This window comes from Lissotriton vulgaris, chromosome 10 (genome assembly GCF_964263255.1).
Source record: "Lissotriton vulgaris chromosome 10, aLisVul1.2, whole genome shotgun sequence".
In the NCBI taxonomy this organism is placed as follows: Eukaryota; Metazoa; Chordata; class Amphibia; order Caudata; family Salamandridae; genus Lissotriton; species Lissotriton vulgaris.
The window spans coordinates 872,502,785-872,526,391 of record NC_141698.1 but is presented as its reverse complement, the minus strand read 5'-3'; the positions used below and the strand labels follow the sequence as shown (position 1 = coordinate 872,526,391).

Here is a 23,607-nt window from a genome sequence, read left to right as displayed (position 1 = left end):
ATGACTTTTGGTATCAGATTTTTCCAGCCTTAGGCAAAATGCTTGGCTTGATTATCCAACTGCAGTTGGTGTTAACTCTGTTTGAATTTTAGCAAAATATCAATGTACTCTCTAGGTCTAGTCAATACTTTATTTCCATAGCCATGTTAGTTGCACGTGTCTTGATGTTATAGTGTTGGAAGTCTAAAACCACTCCCACTATGGATCACTGGATTAATAAATTGTCTAGAATTAGATAATATGAATATTTATCTGCTTTACAAAAAAAATGGTTTAGTGGACTTTAATGCAATTTGGAGATAATTTTATTATGATGAGCACTGTGCATTCACGGAGTAGAGTAGATAATAGTTTCTAGTAGAATCCAAGTGATAAAATTCTCTTTTCTGCCATGTCCTCGCACTACCTAGCTATCTGTAGCAGAAGTGAGCTTAGGATGGAATTTTGGAGATATTCTTAATTATATTGATTCCGTTTGAGAGGGCTTAGCAGGGCAGAATTAATCAAAGGTATTATTTGCTTATGATATCCACACAAGACACTTTATTGACATTATTTCTTTAAGAATACCTCTGAGGTTTGGGCTTTTCAATGTTTAAAGTTTATATCAAAGGCACTTTATTCTGTATTTAGTATTGTATCAGCTTTATAGTAGGATGATTTTTGACAGGGCAGAATGAATTAAAGCAACTCTTTGTATATTATTTTGTCACAATGCACTTTACCGATAATATCCGCTGTGGAAATTTTGAGAAGTTTGGATTTTTTAATGTTTTACATCAAAGGTAGTTTATTGTGTATTTAGGATTTTATGCCCTCTAAAGTCAGGAGGATTATCGAATGTCATAATAATTTGTATTTGCACTTTTGCACTTTGCCACTTTAATCAGGTCTGGGTGGATGGATGCAGGATGCAATTGATTGGAATATATTTAACGTTTCTTGTTTTATGCAATTTCTTTTTTCTGCTTTGATTTATTGTATCTGCCCTTTGGTTACTGGTCTATATTGCTCATTATATGATTAAACATGTAAAATAGCCCTTTTAATAGAGCCAAATACCATAGTGGAAATCTTCTATCCCCAAGGTTACTGATGTAAGCTGTGAGATTCCATTAGAGTTGGCAAAGCCAATAAATTCACAGCACAAGCGGAGCCAGAGTTGAGCTAAGACTATTACAGCCCATGCATGAGCCGAGCCCTGCAGATATTTGGTATGTAAAGCATACAATAAACCACGTAAAAGGTGATAGTCTTCACTGAATTCAGTGCATTTATTTCACATGGAAGTTTTGATAATAAATGATGAAGAAAAAGGAGAATTGCTGTTATGAAATATTTGGCAAAGTTCATAGAGTTTGGTTACATGGGGTAGCAGCAATTAAACCCGATTTTCATTTTTGCTTTGTGCAATTCAGCCACCAAATGGGCATCCATTTGATTTATCTTTTACCTTGAGTCTTAATGATTTGTTTTTACCTCTTTGCGCATGAAGATAGTAAGTGTGGCAGGCAGCAGCCACATGAAAACTCAGCTGTTTATGGGATTGACGTTCCAACCGGCCCTCAAACTGACCCAGAGCAAATCTTCAGACTTGAGCCAGGCTCAAGCTTTCAGTGGCTATTCCATTTCTCTCTACTGTGTAACAAAATACCTACATACAGAGTAATAAAAATCTACACTCAAAAGCCTATGGTGTTTAACACATGCTTTTCACAAAATGTAGGTCTTGCCTTCTTGTATTTGTCATAACTTTCAAATGAAAATATATCGCACATATGGAATCTGACAACTTTTACGAGTGAACCGATAAGGCCTGTAGCCTTTGTCATTAGTTTGCCACTATAAACAGCATAGGCCGAAGTGTGCCTAAGATGCCATTCCTCCTGCATACAGTTCTAAAATTACAAATATGTTCAAAATTACACTTGCCAATACAATGTATAAGCCCTCCCAATAGGGCCTAACAAGAATCATCACAGTGAAAAACTTCTGTTCTCAGGGTTTTTAGAGTGAGTGACCAGCACCAAAACTCTTGGCTACTCTGCTAATATATGAGATTACATGTAACAAAACCCATGTCTCTAGTCTGTGACCCAATGTGATTCCAACCATCAATCAGCATTTGTAGAGTGCAGCACTGTCACCCCTCGGGGGTTATCTTGGTGCTGGGGGCAAGGTCTCTATTGAAGAGTAAGGTCTTGAGAAACTGCGGGAAAAGAGAAGAATTTTTCAGAAAACGTTAAAACAGAGGGCAGAAAACCAAGCATGCAGAATAGGCAAAACAGAGTAGAAGAGGGCAAAAGAGAGGGCAGAAAAACGAGCAGCAAAAACCAAAACAGAGGGTATATAAGTAAGCAGAAAAAGTCTAAATCAGCCATAAAAAAGCAGAAAAGTAAAATCCAAGCAGAAAAGGTGAAACAGAGGGCAGAAAACAAGCTGAAAAAGGCAAAACAGGAGGCTGGAAAACGAGAATAAAAGGCAAAATAGAGGCAGAAAGAGGAGGCAGAAACAGAGGGCAGCAGGTAGACAGGCAGGAAAAGGTAGTGGTTTTGTCGGGAAGCTGGACAGGAGAACTGGCTCAGGGCGAGCTGGCATGATGACCTGCTACAACCCACTGTTAAATGCCTCCTGGCTTTAAAATATAATTTTCTGAAAAAATAAGGTAGGCCTACTGCCTTTGTTATAACTTTTCATATTAATCAGATGAGCCATTTAGCAGTGAACATACGTTTTCCCACAGCCACAATCAAGCCTACAGCTGATCACCATAACCAAACCAGTCCTACCTTTTTGAGTGCAAGGTGTTCCACAATGAAACCATCAGAACTGCACACATACAGTTTCAAAGGTATAGAAAATTACAGTCAATTAAGGAAAATACAATCACTATGCGGCGGACCTGACCTGGATTCTGGCTGAGCAAAGTTTTTATACCCGCAGATTGTCTCACAGGTGACACCCGACAACAAACCCCTAGCCTACTGCGGTATTCTGTGAGTTTCCATGTAACAAAATCCTTGTCTGCTGGCTTTTGTACAGAGTAAAAAGTTGTCCTTGAATAGATTGATGTAAACATATGTTTTTCACAATAAATATTTCATGTCTACTATCTTTATCAGAACATTTCATAATGAATTGATTAGGCCTATAGCCATGGTCATTGGCTTACCAAAAGTTCCAACTTAGTCGTGCTGTGCTGAGTACAGGGTTTGTCACACATCAAAAAGTGCAATACAAACACTTCTTTCAGTGGAAGAACACATCTTGGGCCAAATAAAACCCTGCCCCTTCCGGGTATACCACTGGAAACTCTTTATTGTTCATTAAATAAGGCATGATCGCAGAAATCCTGTCCCGTCAGTCCTACAAATTGTTTAACATTCAGAGCCCTTTTAATGGGGAAGGCACTTATCTCGAGGATATGCATTCCTTTTATCCTTTTGCATAACACAAAACATCTAAGACACCTGAAGAATTCATAAAAAGATGATCATCATTTAAATGGAGACCCGAAATGTGTTATTTGTATTGGAATTAGATGATGACCATCACTTCAAATTAAGTCAATGCAACAGCAGTGCTATGAAGGGTGAGAAAATAGTGCTCATGGTGATCTGGTACAGAGGCCCAGACGGACAAGGAAGTGTATGATACAATTGCCAAAAAGTGTGGTGCAAAGTGGGGTCGGATTTTTAAATTACAAATCTAGTTCAAGTTGTCAAATGTGAGATTGGCAGTTTTGGTTAGCACCTAACGCAGGGATACAGTGATGGCACAGAGGGTGATCAGATGTCAAAGGAGCTGGTTCAGTGGCAGATGTAAGTAGGAATTGCAACAGGCAGTCAGGCGAGCAAGTCTTCTTCGAATTCCCTTACTCTCTGAGAAATTCCACTTGGAAAGAATCTGGTTTTGCTGGCAGTTTACCTCTAGACATTTGAAACCTGCCCTTCAGCCTACAAGTGCTGTGCTCTGACTGCATGAGGTAAAAATGGCTAAACCTTTTGGTTACTCAACATTTAAGTTGGATTTGCCCATACACGCTCATTCCAAGAGATGCCATCCATAAAGCTACAGAATCAGCTGTGAACACACAGTCCAGACTCCAATCTTGCTAGGAAAGACCTCCGTACGACTCGGATCTGCTTTTTCGAGTGAAATGTGTTCCGGGAGACCGAACGAGCAAGTACAATGCACCTGTATGCTTATGGACTCAGTTCTCTCTGACTCCCATTGAACTCTATGGGAGCCAGGTACAGATGCGTACACATGCTCCCACAGCAAAAACGGGGGGGGAGGAGCGTACTTCCTGTGCCGGGCCCCCTATTGTGCCCAAAACACTGTGCATGCCTGGATGGGGGGACCCATGGGCAAACCCCATGACCGTTTCAGAGGGCCCTGGGTGAAGGGCAGGCTGCTTCGGCCCCCCAAAGTTCAATTCGGACAGCCATTTTGTCTTGCTGAGATCAAGGCGAAGCGGCTGTCCGAATCATGCATCATACTAACTCGGTCAGAATTCCACTCCATTTCACGGCACGATTCGGCTACAAACGAGTCGCGTGGACAGGTTTGGTTCCCGGAAACGTTTTGGTCGACGTGTATGCGATCTTTGCATCGTACTTGGTCGCTCGGACCTATGTGCGATTCGGTCAGAAACAAGGGCTACAAATCGATCTGGGAAAGCCAAATCTGATTCGGAGGCCTTCCGAACAACATCTGTACTTGCTCCACAGTGTGAGAATGCCAGGTATGCTAGACTCTTCTTCACTTAGCCAAGCTTCTTGAAGATGTAAGTGGACAACTGTGCTGATCACTGGAAGTGTACAGATAAAATATTAAAGTCCAGGATATTAGCGAACACTGTTTAAGTTTATTGGTCTTCAATCAGAAGTCACAAAATCTAAGATGTCAAATGTTACTACAAATATGCATAGCTAATTAAAACCATTACACTTTCCCAGGAACAAAAACCCAGGGGTAAAAACTATTTTCACTTACATAGTGATAAAACGTTACTGTGAAAGAACGTAAACCCAGAGAATCTTTCCAAGTCTTTTTGAGTGAGCATAAAGTTGATTTGTGTGTATGAAAGTTGTAAAGTGCGTAGTTTGTCAAAGTGCCTGTGATTCGATCTCCTCTCATGGATTTGGAGTTTGGACATCATTGACCAATGTGTCGGAGTTTGGGCAGCTCATACACTTCCTGTGGTGCCAGTGGCAGCACCGTCCGAGGGACTCAAGTAGCGGTGCTATCAGTACAAATGCAGTGGCGCCGGAGTGGCGCCTGTGCAAAATTTGCTAAAGTGGCGGTTCTTAGCCATATCTTTCTTTCAAAATGGCTACTAGTACCCTGTGTCCAACTGTGGGCCCTCATCTGGTAGTGCAAATATATTCTATTTTCGTCAATGTGTGGAAGGGAAAGATGTCATGTCGTCAGCTGTAGCAGAGCACTTCATCTTTGGTTCACTGTGAAAATAATGTACATGTTAGATGAAATATCACTTGCTGCATAATTTGCATACTTAAAAGACATTTTTTCTAGCAAAATTACTAAAAAAGTGCCAAATGTGGTGTCCTACAGTGACTGACCTTCTGCAAAGTTTTCCTGGTCAGGTTTTAGTTGTTGATTGCTGTGTTAAAGTATAAAGTGGTACTGATGAGGCGAAACCTTTGCTATGAGAGAATATTATCCGTTCAATTGTCAAAATAACGACCTACCACTGCCGAAGATTGTGCCACATTGCACCGCATTATCTGCCTGATTTTACTTACAATTTAATGAACCATGGTATGTATTTTGCTCCTCCATTGCACCTAAAGCCATTGGCACTGCTGATAGATGTCGTCAGAGACTCCGAAAGATTATGATTCAGTTAAAAGGAGGATCTAGGATAAAAAATATGAGTCGGAAATAAATACAACTATGCTAAAACTTCAACTCAAAGTGCCGTGACCTGAACAAGGACTAAAATGATCGATTGTTGAATGTGGTTCACTTTCTTGGAGTAATGATAAGGGCAGTGCATTTGTTCCTCATTTAGAATACATTCCTGCCTAAAAAGAATCTACCATTGTTTGCACCCCCAGCAACGCACTGGTGTTATTCTCCAGGTGCCTGCTTATCAAAGGGAGAATGTTTATCTGCCTGCATTTTGTGCATCTTTACTACAGGGTCTTTTTTCTAAAAAGGGATATACAACTTTTTTTTTTTTTTTTTAAGGCGGACAGTGAGAGAGCTGGGGGAATCATTGACAACCTGGTATTCTATTTAAAACATACGAAATACCATCCACTGTAATATATTCACAGCTGCATTAGAGGCAAAGGGGACTGCGAAATTGTTGTTACCATGGTTTCTGTGCATACCATCACTGTACCTCGATTATAGAGTTAATGGCTCAGTACCACAATTGCACGGCATCATTATAGATTGCAATTTTTCTCTGAAAGATAAGTTTAAAGAAAGCACGTTTCAGAATCACTCATCAGATGAAAGTTACGGTTGTCTGCAAAGTAAAACCTGCCAATAAATATACATTTAAAAGGTATGCAGGCAGTTTTGGAACTTTCAAAACAACTAACATTGTTATGCCATGTAAGTGCCTTTGCAAGGTGCTATCGGTGGTACAGTGAGAAGAAAGTTACACTCCCGGTTATCAATAGTTGAACTTTGCTTATTGTTGACTTGGCACATATTCTATGCTATACTTGCTGCCTAATATGATTTGATCTCTTTTTTAATTTGGAGTATAATTGTAATGCAAGGCATGTGATGTTTAATTACAGAAATTCATTTGAAATCTCATGTTACTAGAAGTCAAAACGATAACCCCCCCCCACCCCACCCTGGAGTATTGACATCTACACCCAAGCAATACAGTTTGATGACAAAAAATCCAGCACAAATTGACATCAGATAATAAACGATGTATGACTTAACCACGCAAGCCATTACCAGACATGACTTTACAACGTGATCATGAACCCCAACTGTGACACTACCATCCAAGTCATTACCACACAAATCTCAACCATGCATATGCCTTTACAACGAAACCCCTTCGATGCTCATGACGAGCTCAGCTCGTCATGAACAATGGGACTCAAAGGCTCTCAGCACAGGAGGGATTTGCTGCAGCACGTATGGTAAAGGCATATGCATGGTAAAAACTTACCAGGTAGGTATAACCCCAACATATAGAACATTAAAAAAAATTATATATATATATATATATATATATATATATATATATATATATATATATATATATATATATATATATATATATATATATATATATATATATATATATATATATATATATATATATATATATATATATATATACACTTACCACCCAAAAACCCATGCACAGCCTAAACCCTAAAAATACCCTTCCCACCTTAAAAATATCCTTACCATCCTAAAACCCATATCCACCCTAAACTCTAAAAAAAAAAATATATATATATACCCTGTCCACCCCAAAACTCATACCCACCCTAAAAAAAACTTTTGCATCCAAAAACCTATACCCACCCTAAATATGTCCTTGGCACCCCAAAGCCCACACCCATCCTAAACCCCCCTTACCATCCAAAAACCCATACCCACGCTAAACCCTGAATCCTAAAAATTACCTTAACACCCAAAGAGCGATTGTTGAGGGGATTTGGGAGGCCACACCCACTTTTCCACTACTTTGCAAACGCGCCTCCTGGCATACCACTGGTGGGGGGGATGCAGTCCCTTTTGCTCCAATGGTGCCTTGGAGGCCAACTAGCCCTCCTATTATCTGCAGTAAGTCCTACACAGTAGAGTTGCTGAGTTCTCTGTGACCGCGCCCGCTTTCTCCACCACTCTGCAGATGCGCCTTCTGGCGCACTGCTGGTTGGGGTATGAAGTTTCTTGAATGCTAAGGGTTCTTAAAGGCCCAGAGGCCCTCCGATTCTCTCTAGTAAGTCTGACACAGCCTGATTTCTGAGAACTGGTCAGAGGCCCGCCCTCTTCCTCCACCACTCTACATACATGACTATTAGTCAAAAAAATTGAAACTCACATAATAAGCCAAAGGTTACAGGTACAATATAGTTAGGAAATAGACTTTAAAAAAACTTAGAAATTCACTTAAAAAAACAAATTTTACAGGGTTGTTATAATTAGCAAATAGAATTTTAAAAATATTTAGAAATTCACTGAAAAAATCAAAGGCTAAAGGGAAGTGATAGTTAGGCTCGGGTTTCACTCATACAAAACCAGTGAAAGTCAGCAGTTCTAGTTAGCTGAGCTAACTATAACTCATGCCCCTGCACTGCATTGCTTATGACCTCATATACTACATCAGAAGAAGGAACCTCAGGGTCTAACATATAATCTGAGCTACATTTGTTCTTCCCCCAGAGTACTGCACCATCAATATATATGAGTTGGGGGTGAGTTAAATGGAGAAGATGATGACTTCATTATGAAGTCCAAAAAGTAGTCCGTAGATTGACATAAATGGATAATATAAGAAATTAAACACAGTTCTATAAGCGTGATGGAGAGCAATTTAAATGAGAACATACTAAATCCCATTCAGTGAGAGCCTAATCTTAATATCAATTATTGCATGTTTACATTCTGACATGTCATTATGATTCTATGAGCTCAAACATGGAAGCAGAGGTCAGCCCGGGACCAGGGTTCAATTCCCGGCTCGGTGGGGTCTTGAGTCCTAAAATGCCCATGGACTCGACAATTCTCGCTCCGGTGCCTACTCGATTCACGGGTTCACACTCTGCGACTCTGGGCAATAGCTTGCTTAATCTCCACAACGGCCCCTCGCGGCGGGATGCCTGGTTTTCACCTTGCGGATACCCTGCAGGGGTATCTCACAGGGGAATACCAGGACGGGTTCCCTAAGCAAGCGCCTTGATGCCTTCGGGTGATACGTGCGCTATATAAATCGCAATACATAGAACCCGATTATGATGTCAGCTAGATGGCCTTTCAGTGGCGGTCCATCGGACATCTGGTGCCATGGTCCCACCGCCACGTTATGATGCGTGGCGGTTAGAGGCATCGGGGGGAGGGACCGACTGACTCTTCGACTTGCTCAAGAAACCCTTTGGACAATTGGTCAGAATATTATACCCTTACAATATGGACGTTTCCTGCTCAGGCACTGCTATAGGATTACGATGGCCCATTCCGGCTGCCGTCTTTATGGCAATCCGAGACGGTCAGAATGGGACTTTGTGGCCCCTAGCACGGCACTCGTCACCCAAGGACCTCTGGTATGGGCCCAAGGGTGCACCACTCAAACATACATACCCTATGTGCCAGGCACCACATGCCGCCTGGCACACGGGCATGGATGTTTGAAACCCAAACAAGCCGCAATGGGAAAAGTTATGATTCTGACTGTCTACACAGTAATCATATAATAATTTGGCAGGAGGGACCTCTGACTGCTTGTCGGTCGGTCCCAATTCCGCTAAGATATTGATCGGGCACTCATCCGTAATGAGGCCCAAAGAGTGCTACTCAAGTGAGGCAGCACAAAAAGGGATGGATGGAATGTCTAAGAAAGTATCGGCTAGAAAAAATAACTTGGAAGCACACTTTTATAAAATAGAGGTGTAAAGCGCAAATGTTTAATCTTATCTGCAAACAATCTGTATTTCTCCAATATCTAATTTTTCTAAACAAAGCTGTGATTTATCAAATCATTAATCAGTCATCTATCATGCACCATACTCTATTCAGTCAGCAAGAACTAGACATTTTTGCAAGATTAACCCGACCCATCTTGTATATAGATGACTCCGCAAATCTTAACAGAGGGTCACCACCATCACAGATATATTCTCCTCCTTTGGAAGAGGTAAGACTTTGTAAATGTGAGTGAACAACATGGCAAAGGAGCAAACAGCAGTAAAGTCTGAAGCCACATTTTGTACCAGAAGGAAATATTGTATACTAAAAAATTGTAATCATGGGACAAGTGATTTGCACCTATCAAATTATGTATTTAGTTTGACTCTTTTTTCCGTTTGTTTCAACATATTATTTGATTCAGTATAGATGCTGATCACAAATAAGGCGCCCTGTATACAGGCCTTTATTTATATGTTGAAGATACTTAAAAATACAAAAAAGTGAAATTATATATGAACAATTAAAAGTATATAGTGCTTTCAAGATGAGATGTTTTTGTGTTTTCTTTTTATCCAGGATATTTAAGTCTTTTACTTTTAGAGAGATGATTTGAAAGCTCTCATTAAAAAAAACATATATATATATATATATATATATATATATATATATATATATATATATATATATATATATATATATATATATATATATATATATATATATATATATATATATATATATATATATATATATATATATATATATATATATATATATGGAATTTTCGGGAGAAAAGAATACACAACACAAATAGACAATTGCCCTGAAGAAACCTATATCTACAAGCTTAGTTTATATATCCCTCTCTTCATTATCTTTTATTTTCTGTACAAACTGACCTCAATCAATTGTCTCTTCCTATTGATTTCAACAATCTGTGTACAAATGTAAAATGTGAAAATCAATATGAAGGGAAACTTCAAGCATAACACAAATCATTGATTTACCGAACAGCTGACATGCTTTAAATTATGTTAAGATTTTAAGCCACTTGAACTTCTAGGAATAAATTCCAAGTGATCAAATGTACAGGTGGCTTATTTCTCTTTTTGCATACAAAATTTTCATTAACTGTTAATGTCACCGATAAATGCAAATATTCTTATGCTTTTCTATGTGGGATGCCTTCCCATGCCACTTAACACTTTTTGTACCACTATTAAAAGTTCTATATTTAATCATTTCTAAAATGTAGGCATCACTAGTACAATGGAGGCCTGATTCACAAAGGCATAAACCTACGTTTATGATGAGAATGTCTGGGTAGGTTCCAGCTACGCAGTCATGAAAGATCACCTAATTCATGCGATAAATATACATTAGAAATGACGTTTCTGGTTGGTGAGGTTATGCTCCTAAGCCCGGCTGAACCCACCACTCTAGTCAGGTTAAGGGAGTGACACACCCAGGATATCCCCTGCTCACCCCCTTGGTAGCTTGGCAGAACAGGCAGGCTTATGACTTAGGCATTGTGTAAAGCGTTTGAGCAACACACACACACACACTGGTGACACAATAAACATATAAAAAAAGAGACTCCACACAAAGGTACATACAAATATCCTTTGTATTATACAATAAACACATTAGACCGCAGTCACATAATTCAATAATCACCTTGCCAAATAAGCAATGGTCATAATAATGCATTGATTAAAAATCACTTTGCAGTTTATGTAACATATTAGACCACACTGACACAAATCATAATTGTCTTGCCAACCAGGCAAGTGTCATAACATCCTATAAATCAGAGATTACTTTTCCACCAGGCAATTGTCGCAGTTCATGTAGTGCAACAAAGAAATACTGATATGTTTGCACATGTCATCAATCATGGAAATCTTAGGCCTAATATCAGAGTGAGTGTCACGTAAGTAATCACTCCTAGATCATTACCATGCTTCAGATGCAGTTCCTGAACATAACACGTCTTATTTTGTACCTGTAACGTGTGGAGCTGTAGAACTTGGACCCTGTGTGAATTGCTCCCTAAAAGTAACTGGTAATCGGTACTTGGGTGTCCCAGCCAAAACTATATGCCATAGCATCACCTGCGTGCCTACAACTGGTAATGTGGGCCTCTTAAGCAAAATGCCACTTTCTGCCCTAACAATGAAGGCCACAGAGTAAGGGCGCTTCTTTTCCAGGGGATGGAGGGACCTCCATTGAGGTTCCACCCCACGTCACTTGCCAAGAAACCACAATGCCACCTTCTGGTATGCGCTGATTTGGGGGGCATGTCCCTCTCCTACGTCAGTGGGGAACCTTCCCCGTTACCCCGCTTGCAGCATGACACCAGTGGCAGCTGCAGAGGGTACAGCAGCAAGGGTCCTCTGGGGCGAAGCAGGACCTCCATCAAGGGCTCCTTACTGCTCAGCGGACTGACCTGGGATTGAACGAGGGGCCTGCTTCAGCCTGGTGTGCCGATAGGACACTTCCCTTTTCCTTCCTTGGTCCAATTGGATTCCCTGTTCACCTGCAAGTCTACGTCCTGCGATAGGTGGGGCTGGAGCTGGGTGATGCTGAGGTGTAGGCTGCACCTCCATCCGAATGCTTGGCTTGTTGTTGGCCGCTTTGGGAGTCTTCTGAAGCACCTTTTTTGAGGTGGCTGATCCTGCCACGCTCAGACAGCTAGTGAGCAGTGCACTTGTTTTCTATGAGGTCAGAGACCTCATGGCTCTGCACAGACCTTTTCCGAATGAAGTAAAAGCACGCAAAAGGAAGTCTTTGATGTCCCTGAAACTTCTACAACAGAAGGCCAACACACATAAGCGGTTGTAGATTTCTTCCAAAGCAGGATACCCTAGCAGGGCAAAAAGTCTGACCTGTTCTTCTACCATGGATAGAAGCAGCAACAGCATGCCAATCCACCACTCACCTCAGACAAGGCAGGTCTCCTCACACACTCCTTCAGCTCTTCTCCTTGGCAGGGTCCTCTTGTTCTGGACGTAATCTAAAGTCCTGTGGTTTTAGATCCAATAATTACTCCATTTTGTCATTGTTCCCTTTGTGGCAAGGGTCCTTGAATCCAGTCCGAGCCAGTGCTGTCTGCGCTGGTGCAGCATGACCACAGGAGGCAGACACCGCATTTTGAAAAGGAGACACCGCCTATTCAAGTCCCACCACTCTAAATGCAGCCCTGCTATGAGTCAACAAGGCAAGGCAGGACACATCTCAACACCCCTTGTGACAGTCTAGAGTGGATGCACATCCCAAGCTCCTGTTACTCCAAAACCAGACGCTGAATATACAACCAGTCAGAGGCACACAGGATGGTAAAGTAAGAAAATACCCATTTCTGAAAGTAACATTTTCAAACACTGAATTTAAAAACCACTTCTATCAAAAGGTGCATTAATACATTTGAGTTCATAGAGCCTGAATTCCTTTTTTATATCTTGTCCCTATGGAATATGTTGCTAGTAAAATGTTACAGAGCAATTCCCCTGTTAGCCTATGGAACAGATAGCCTTGCAATAGGGAAAAATGAAATGGGCAATATTTCACTATTAGTATATGTCACACACTTCAGTTCAAGTCCTACCTTTCACATACACTGCACCCTACCCATGGAGGTAACCAGGGCATACCTTAGAGGTGCCTTACATGTAAGGAAAAGAAAGGTTTGGGCCTGGCAAGTGGACGCACTTGCCAAGGCTACATGGTAGTTACAAACTGTGTGCACAGACACTACAGCGGTAGATCTGAGACACATTTACAGGGCTACTTATGTGGGTGGCACATACAAGTGCTTCAAACTCACTAGTAGCCTTTGATTTACAGGCCCTGACACACACTGTACACTTTACTAGGGACTTACCAGTAAATCAAATAAACCAATCATGGATAACCGATAATGGAGACTGAATATTTATTACCAGCTCCCGGCAACTTTTCACACTGCTATACCATTATCTTAACACGTTGTTTGTGACTTTACACACAGGTTAAATCACGTACCTCGAAATGAAACAAGTGGTGCGATAAGGTGTATCTTTCCAGTTTTTCATTTACATTTCTCATTTGTATTATATTTTTGTCATCACACACATAACAAAGTAGCTTATACTTTTTAGGTCCTGAGGAAGGCTATACACTCTGTAGGTCATAAATAGCTGAAATATGTAGACCGACCCTCTAAACTAGACAGTAGCAGTTTATTTTTTCCAAAATAAAAAAGTTGAATACCCGCGCGTTCTCATAAGAACAAGTTTTGCTGCTGCCGTCTGGATACTCTGATGCCGTGAGATCAAATAACTCAGGGACTCCAGTAGCAAAGCATTACAATAATCCAGGTGGCTGAGAACAACACTCCTAACCACTATGTCTCTGATCTGGGGCGGCAATAGTGGTAGTACCTTACGGAGTCCTCTGATAAGCATGTAACAGTACCTGACTACTTTATTTACATGCAATTCCAGGATAAGCTTCTCATTGAAGCGAACACCCAGATTGTGTACAAAGCTCACAGGAACCAGAGGTGTGTCTGTAGGAATGGGTTAGAAGTCAGATGGCAAGACTGTCGGCACTCTGCTCACACCATAGTGCAAAATCTCAGTCTTGTCACTAATGAATTGCAGAGCATTGTTTCTCAACCAAGACACCATTTCACGTATACACTTATGGAATGTTTCTTGGGAGTCTGCATGGTCACCGTCCAAGGACACAATCAATTGAGTGTCTTCAGCATAATTAACCACACTTATATTATTGGCTTTAATAACATCCAGCAATGGCCGCATATAGACATTGAATAAGATGGGACTGATTGAGGATCCCTGAGGGACCCCATTCTTACTGTGAAAAAAATCTGATTGAAAAGGGGGCAAAGCGACAACCTGTCATCTACCTGCCAGATAAGACTGAAACCATCGCAGAGCCACGTTTGTCACCCCCACTTCTTCCAGTCTTGCCAGTAAGACAGCGTGGCTCACTGTATCGAATGTGGCAGACAGGTCCAACAGAATCAATGTCGCAGATTGCCCCCTGTCCGCACGCATTCGAAGGTTGTCCAACACGGTAACCAACGCTGTCTCAGTCCCGTGGACTGGCCGGAAGCCAAATTGATCTTCCCCTAGCTTATTATTACCTTTCAAAAAGCCAGAGCGAGCTCGGCTCACCATGCGCTCCACTATCTTTTTGGGGGATGGTATCCAGCGGAGAGCCAGAAGAGACCCCCATTGCCATCCTGACAAACTCATCCTCCGTAGGCAGATCCCAGCAGTCAAGGGTAATCCCTTGCCTCCCTGGCTCCAACCCAACATTCCCAACACCCATTAAGTTAGCTGGCCCTGTTTCACCCCCTTTCACATAAGGCTTCACTTAAGCTTGTTTAGATACTGGTGAGCAGCGGAGGATGCCGTTGGGCACCAAGTAATGGCGCAGACCTTTAGACAATTTAGTGTGTTTCATAACAAATAATCGTCACAATTTACGCAGAGAGGCGATGCACTTTAGCACTGATCAGCAGTGGTAAAGTGCCCCGAATCCTATAGCCAATGAAAACAGGGTCTGGAAAATAGGAGGCAAAGGCAAAATGCTTGGGAGTAAACCTGTCAAAAGGGCCAGGTCTAACAATTTACACCTCGAAGTTGTATGCCATTACTGTGTACAGTTAGGAAGGTGTAAATCCAATGCATGGGAAGTGAGTGTGCTTAGACTTGCAAGTTAGTGAACACTCACAAACGTCTCGTTTTGTGATCGTTCATAAATCACTACTGTGCTCTGCCCAGTCAGGAAATGGAGGTATTTTCTACAGAAAAGTGTTCCAGTAAATTCCTTTTCAAATGGGACCAGGAACAGAACACCCTTAAACCTACTGGGGTTTCCTGTAAGGGGTCCATCTGTTACACCGCTTAAACCACTCGATTTTCCCAATAAGCAATGGTACTTTGCCTGCAGTTCTCTATTGGGAAAGTACAAATGCCAGTAAAAATTACAAGTGTTTCCAGGAGTACGCCTGAAGACCTGCAAATGGTGCAAAAAAAAGTGTTACAGCACATTACTGCATAGGATTAAATGTCTGCCTGTACTTCTGTACTTTTATTTACTAATTGCACCCAAAGTCTTTATCAGTTAACGGCTATTAAACACTTTTAGGCTGATGTGTGCATGCTGTAAAATTTTAAGACCTGCAGTGTCTCCTGCACTTGAATTAATGATGGATGGGTTTCTGTGTCTTTGACGTATTATGCCTGCCCTCCCTCACTGTACCAACATTATGCAGTAAAACGATTGTAATCTATTTAAACTCCAGACTTCTAAATATACACTGATAATCTTTAACTTCATGTCACTCAAATGCTTCTTTTTTTCTTTTAGAGCTCAAAAGGATGTGTTCCCAGCCTCCAGGTAAGCATTTTAAAGTTTGTCCCAGTTTTACTTACCGTTTTGCTATATTAACCTTCAATGTTCCAACCCCTACCAGAGTGATTAGAATTAATATTGCATGTTTTCTTTGTCCTTGCGTTTGACTAGAATATAATATATTTGATGCCTGGATCACTCACTCCATACATATATAATAGTATGTATACATGATATTTCATGTTTGTTCCCATATCCTACATGAAGTCTGCGAGACCACGGTGGTTCATAAATTCAATGCATTTGGAATGCTTTATTTTATTTGGCTTTCGACATTTTCCCAACTCAAAATACAGACAGATATGAAAACAAAACAAGGTAAGCTAGGTCTGTGGAATGAATACACATAAGTTACTTTAAACCCATCTCATGCCAACTGGGAAATTGCCTGAAGGTACATGCAGGTGCATATTTTCGAAAGTAGTCCATGAATATGAAAGTATCGTCACTTTTAAATCAGACTTGTTTGCCAATGTCATTCCTGATTTAGAAGATTTGATGTTTTTTTCTTGCTATCGTAATAGAAAATAGAAATAGGAAATGAGGTGTTATGCTACAGATCAGGAGCAATAAGGGCAATGCAACATTAATGTTTTCAACTTGTTCTGCTGATGTAGTTGTTGATTTTTGTAGGTGTTCTCGCTCTAGTAAGATGATTACTATGGGTGTGATGGTTTGGTAGCTGGCATTCAGTATTCACAGCTCGATGGATAACATATTTTAGAGATTTTTGGGTATTTTTTGTCATGCAGCAAATTTTCTTTTTTGTTCTGTATATTCTTCTCACTATGGTCCGGGTAATTGGTCATCGACTTTGGAGGGATTATCAACCAGGTTGTGTAGTGATCACACAATTACCACATCACAAAATCATTTAGTTGCCCTAGTAAATACTGCAAACAAACTCCTATGCTACCAATACAAAAATGTCTACTTGACTTGGTCTGGCAAACTGTGTACATTTAAGAAGTTTGGATGCACACAGGTTGAACTTACTTGTTTATCTTCTTTTGGACATATCATATGACCTAATATCACCTTGCCATGATGTCAGCATGCCAAAATTGATGCTAACAGTGTCTTTACAGGGGCAAAGCCTTTTCTCTTGAGCTTCTAGTTGTCTAAGATGTATAATGAACTAATCACATTTCTAGTGGGAGTGCCGGCTCACGGGCACTGTTAAAACTAATTATAAACAGCATAACATTTTAGGACTTGATTTGGATGCTGGGGGGAGCGGTTTACTCCACCACAAATGTGATGATGTGACGAATATCCCATATGCCCAATTTCTAGTTTATTAAATGCTGACACACTTGTAATACATTGGAAGGGATAACCCTCACGTTAGTAACGGAATACCTGTCCGCCAACACTGAATCATGTCAGAAGTGAGTGATGGGGAAAGGAAAATAGATAATAATTACTATACATGGAGAGAAGTGAATAATCTCTGGACAGTGATGATGGAACTATTGATCAGGTTTAAGGAACACTTATTAACTACTCCATGATGCTGAGAGGGTGAGGAGTGAATCCAATGAGATCCACCAGGTTAGATTCAGGTTCCAGTTAGAAAGTGATCTTTGCAGAGAATGTCACAAGCTACTCGTTTAATATAGTCACTGTAATTATTATTTGCATTAGTATGCGAGTATGCTGGCGGTGGTGCTGTTAGATTCATTTGATCGGAAAACCATTTCAGATAAGCTCATGTGGCAACTTTACATGTTGTTGATATACACGCATGCTGATAAACTAGACAAGCAGCAGCTCATTGGACGATTGCTATGATGCAGTGTTGAGTTAAAATCACACCACATATGATACCACGTGTTGTCGTTTTAAGTACATTCTCCCTTTCGATGTACCATTGAATTGCCACCTCCAGGATGATGGTTTGCTACTGATCGATTTCATTAACCACTACATGGCAGATGAGCCTAACAAGACTGGCACTTATCAACTGGAACTTTATTACCAATACTATATTCTTCAGATGTGCCATGTTTATAAATCAACCTCTTGTGCAGGGCAAGTCTGCCTGGAGCTTAATTGTGATGCCATGTGACCTCATTTTGCACTGGCTGTTGTGCTACAAGACCTAATGTGTGGCTTGCATGTCCTCGTGTTATGCTTGGACCTAGCTCACGCACCTATATGACTATTTTCCATTCCTTCGTCGGTTCTCCTGACCTTGTTTGTAGAGTGAAGAAGTGGAGTAGTGGATCGTGAAGTAGGCACACATTATCAACATCAGTAGATCTCAGTGAGAACAATAGCAGGTCACTACTGCATTGTCTTTCATCGCTGTATGATGTAGCCTGAAAATCACCCCTACTCAGCCCTAAGCGTAGAAAGGTAGCAGTGAATGCAACCCAACATTGCTAGCTCATTGGCAGTTTATAATGCTGCTTTTTCTGGCTAGCAAATTAAGCGTGCTACTGGTTTCTCTGGCAGAGCACTATCTAAGCAAAAGTTCCATTACTGTAAGTAGCAATTCTAAGCCTAATGTGCCCCACTAGTAAGCTATCCTGAACATAAAGCACATCTTTATTACAATAACGTGATTTTACCATAATGCTGTGCAGACAGGAGGAAGGGGCTGCTGTTCCTGGTAATGAGCTAGCGCGGTTGCCTTAGTACAAACACGGACAAAAGAGTTCTCATCTTTCTAATAGAAGCTCCTGGATAATCCTCAGTCAGGCCGAAGTGAGGACATTTGGAAAAAATCTCCTCAAGAGGCAGATTAACATACAGTGGCTTTTTATAACCACACTCGCCTAAACTGGGAGGGCCGCCGTCTGTTGCTGCGCTTTGCCTCTGGCTGCTACATGAATTCTCTGCACCATTGCTTTGCCTCTTGCTAAGGACTGATTTGTAAACAGTACTTGACCAATTCGATTTCGCATCATGGACCAATCCAGAGGGAGAAAATAACAACCACTTTCATTACTAGATTAGTGATCTAACACACAGATCTCTATGTATACTGTGTATGCCTCCTTATTCTGGAAAAAAACAAAGGCAGAAAAAATGGCAGCTAAGAAAACAACTACGCTTTTCTCCACCCCAACATAAATGTCCTAACCTATTGATTAAAAGTGGCGAGAAGACGGGAACCAAACTTGTTAAAAATGTGTAAATTAGTTCAAATATGTTGTTTAAGTGCAGATGACCGATTGTTGTCAAGACATGCTAATTTTTGGGGCTGAGTAAAGTTTACAGATCTCTCCACCATGTGGTCATTCAAAAACTTGGGGCTGGAAAGTCAGAACTTTAAGGGTCATGAGATCAGACAGACAGAATTCATTAAGCATGTATCAATTACTGTGTCTTTTCGTTGTGATGAAAGGGCCATCGAATATTGATGTGACTACTACTGTGACGCAATGGTGCAGGGTTGATATAATGCCTGCTGATTTGAGCAGCAATTATTTTACTGTTGACTCTTGTTTTCAGTGTGATCAAACCACCGTTGATGGGTGGGGAGGTTTGATCTCCACCTTCCAATTCACAGACAGAAGATCTACTGGTGTATCCACCTCCTACTCCAGTGTCGATCATAAAAATACCTATCACTCCCATAACTTGTAGTTCACCGGCCCCCTCCATTTCAATTCACCCTCACTTATTTATACGCAAAAAACGCCCACAATGAATGGACATTTTCAATACTCTCATCTAATCACATCAGTTGCAGTCCAAACAATTCACTGCCTTTGCAATAAAAAACGTCCAGTGCTCACATTGGAACCTGACACATCATCGCCATGTAACTTCTGCCCTCGCCCCCAAAAGCATCCCCATATGATACAACCCTGATAACCTTTTGCGCTTCCAGCAGTTCTCTGTACTGGATAATTCACCTGCTATGCTGCAATTTACGCCACACATTGCATAGCTTCACGTATGAATCTACTGCACCATCGGAACTGTGCAACTGAGAATCACAAAAATACTTGCTATTTATAATAATATACTTTATTAAGTATGCAATATTTAAAAAAAAACCACTATTCAATGATCAATCCTTGCTTTATTAAACTGTTTTACATGCTTCTATATCTTTTGTTTTATTCCTGTATATGCTACAGTATAAAGCATGATTAATAAAATAGAATACACTTGTAAAATCTGTGAACATGTACTAAGCATCTTCCAAGCATTTACCTATTTCTTCAAAACAAGTATCCTTCGGATAATGACATTCATGTACAGAGCATGGCAGAATCCTGCCCGTTAGCACCACCACCTGGGATTGAGAATGGCAAGGAGAAACAAACCTCATCAGCCAGGGGCAAGGTTGTACTTTACTTTTCAGTTCCAATTCAGCACGTCACTGAAAAATAGCACATTTTCTGCCTTGTCATTGTTGATTAGTTGTGTGTAGAACATCTTCCTTTTTTTAATGTTGAAGTGGAAATAAAAATATTTCTCCTGGCAAATTTGAGAGTAGTAAACAAGAAAAGTGTTGTGTGTCCAGTGGATGAAGTAATAGAAATATAGTAATAAAAAAAGGGAAACAATCTAATAAGCCAATAAATATTATCTCAAACATCGATTTTAAATTGTGAAGGGGGTTAATAATTGTTTAACGGGTTGGTTAATTAAGAATAGGCATGCGAATACTTCCGTTTTGTTTAGGGCCATTAATTTAATTTGTGGTTGTGACTCATTTGTTTATCATATTTTGTTTCTGATTGATTCAATGCAGAACTGTTCTGATAAAATGTGGAATCTGTGTAAAGCAAGTTCTTGATTTTGTCAAATGGAAAGCCATTGAGAAAGAGCAATGAATAAAGTGTGCACCGCCAGGACAGGTTCACCTTTCCTAGGATGATGTTCTCCAACACATCTAAACCTGCACACTTTGCCGGTAGCTGCCTTGCAATCTAACAAGGCCCTTCATGATTCCTGACTTGAAACTGCTTAGCAAAGACTTTAGTAATTAGGGACTTGCATACTTGGTGCATTCTTTGTAGAATACATTAAAAAAAAATCTTTGATAGAAACCCATAGCAGTGTGTGCTTTCGTAACCCACAGGGTTTCAAGCCATTGGCATTTATGTTGCTTATTATTTGAACTGTATTTAAGTCTTGCAAAACTCAATATCTATCTATCTATCTATCTATCTATCTATCTATCTATCTATCTATCTATCTATCTATCTATCTATCTATCTATCTATCTATCTATCTATCTATCTATCTATCCACCTCCCTCGCTCTCTACCTTATGCCTCCATAAAGTGCTTGCATATTCTCAGGGAGCACTTCTACGTATTTGCAATGCTTTAGTCAATTAAAGGAATGCCCGCCATTACCTTAATGGTGCATATTTTGTGCCGTGTGGTCTGTATTCTAACAGGGCGTTAGGTTACTGCTTGAGCCTCAGATAGGGGAGACAAATAACTGCCACACAGTATGCAAGTCTTGACTTCCGCCTGTTTATTTTATACTCTGGCCAAAGAGTGATACAATGTATGTTAGCCCATCCGGGCTAAAGGTCTGGGGGCGAAGCCCTATCAGGTATCTAGACCACTACATCCCATCCCAAGTCAGTGTTCAAACATAATAAACAAAATCAACACATAAAGTCTGTGAGTCATTGACTTGCTCTTTGATTGGGACTCAGGTCGTACCTTTGGTGACAATCTACTCGAGTCATCTGGATGTTGCTTTGTGATGACAAGCTGGGGGTCACATTTGTCTTGACCTCTGTTGCTACGGGTGACTGTGTGCTTGGCTCATTATGGCTTGTTCAGCAGCTGGAAGAGGTACCAGGTATTCCGCTGTTGTTTCACCATTGTCTGCCTATCTGGAATGCAGTTGGTTTGAGCCAGAGTCCTGCACTTGTTTGATCCAGGATATATTGCTGGTGATGACTTCATTACCTTTTTGAGCTGTGACGAAGGTTTCCTTTGATCTTCAACACGGTCAATGTCCCAGGTTCATATGCTTTGCGGAACGTCCCTCTGCTGCGGCGGTTCCTTACCAATACTGTGCATCTGGCACGGTAATTCTGGTCTTGGTTTTCCTTTTCTTATTGGCCCGCTTGTTTGTCGTTGCTCTTCCTGCTTGAGTGTTGGCGGGGGTCATATGGTTCTGGAGTCCATCCATCGGCAGCTTGTATGGTGTCCGGTCGGGCTCAGCTAGCATCAGGGACTAGGTAAATCTTTGTGTCATGCAGTGTCAAGTGCTGCGGTATTTGCGCAGGAACTTGTGCAGCGTCACTTTCAGATCAGCCTGCTCAGAAACTGCAATTCACAGGACCTTATTGAGGGTCCTCATGAAGCGCTCTGATTCCCCAGAGGCTTGCGGCCCACTGGCTTGGGCAGTGATGCGGTGGTGATGCACCCACAGCCGCACAAGCATGCACTTGAACTCTGTCCCCTGGAATGGGGCCCCATTATCCGTCTTGAGCTCTTGAGATAGACCGAAGAACGTGAATGTCTTTTCCAGCACTGGTTGTAGGTTAGCCAAAGATGTTGACACAATTACCTTGACCAGGGATACTTAGTGAAGGCGTCGATCACTACTGCAGTTAGCCGGCTGTCTGGGAAGCTCGTGAAATGCAGGCTTATACGTGACCACTGGGACGTGGCTGGATCTTCTGTTATGACTGGAGCGGGGCAATGTTGGCTGCTGGTGAGCTGGCAGGGCCTGCAGTTCCTTACTAATATGCTGACAGCTGCTTCAAGTACTAGGAACCACACCTTTTCCCTCATGCAAGACTTCATCCGCGTAGTCCCTTGATGTCCTTCTTGGGCCAGGGAGGTGGCTGGTTCATGCAGACTTGCCGGAATGACTAGTTGAGAGCCTCTCAGTATCACTCCATCTACTGCAGTGCTCAGCTCGTCCCGCACTTTCCAGAATTTTCCTAGCCGGTCACGGTCTGTTAACGTTCCAGCCATGTGCTTCCTGCAGAAAGTCTTCCCAAGATCCTTTCTGGAGCGACTGCATTAATCGCAGGAGCACTGCCTAGGTGCTGATCTCTTTCTTGATCTCATCGAGAGCAAGAGCTCGTGGACAGGCCCATTGAGACACCATGTCAACATAGTCTTCTGTCTTGAACTCTTGGTCGCCACCATTTGCTGCTGCTTCTTTCGGGTGTCGTGACAAAAAGTTTGTTGTTTTTTTGCTCCCGGGCGGTATACCACCTCCATGCAATAGTGCTGCAACTGTATTGCCCAATGCTCAATCAGCGGCTGGGGATGAGGTTTGGTGCCTCTGAACAGTGGGACCAGTGGCTGGTGGTCCGTTACCACTAGGAAGGGATGCCTGCTGACGTATAAGCGGAACTGATTGCAAGCTCACTTGATTGCTAGCACTTCCCCTTCGATCTGGGAATACAGGGCTTCGGTTGCTGTGAGAGCCTTGCTTGCAAATGCATTTTCTTGGTTCCATTTCTTGAGTCAGGAGTGCTCCGAGTCCTACTGGGCTGGCATCCACTAGTAGTTCTGTCATCCGTGTAGTGTCAAAATTCGCCATGGTGGTTTTTCCAAAGAGCGCTGTATTGATCTTTTGGAAGGC

At 41.4% G+C, this 23,607-nt stretch overlaps 1 protein-coding gene across 1 annotated transcript in view; it reads left to right on the top strand.

Moving 5' to 3' along the window:
- Positions 1-23,607, top strand: part of ZNF804B (zinc finger protein 804B) — a 938,225-nt gene that overhangs the window by 327,845 nt on the left and 586,773 nt on the right. The window contains exon 2 of the mRNA XM_086941827.1: positions 16,027-16,056. Coding sequence (XP_086797953.1) covers positions 16,027-16,056 — 30 coding nt within the window. The remainder of the gene's footprint in view (positions 1-16,026; positions 16,057-23,607) is intronic.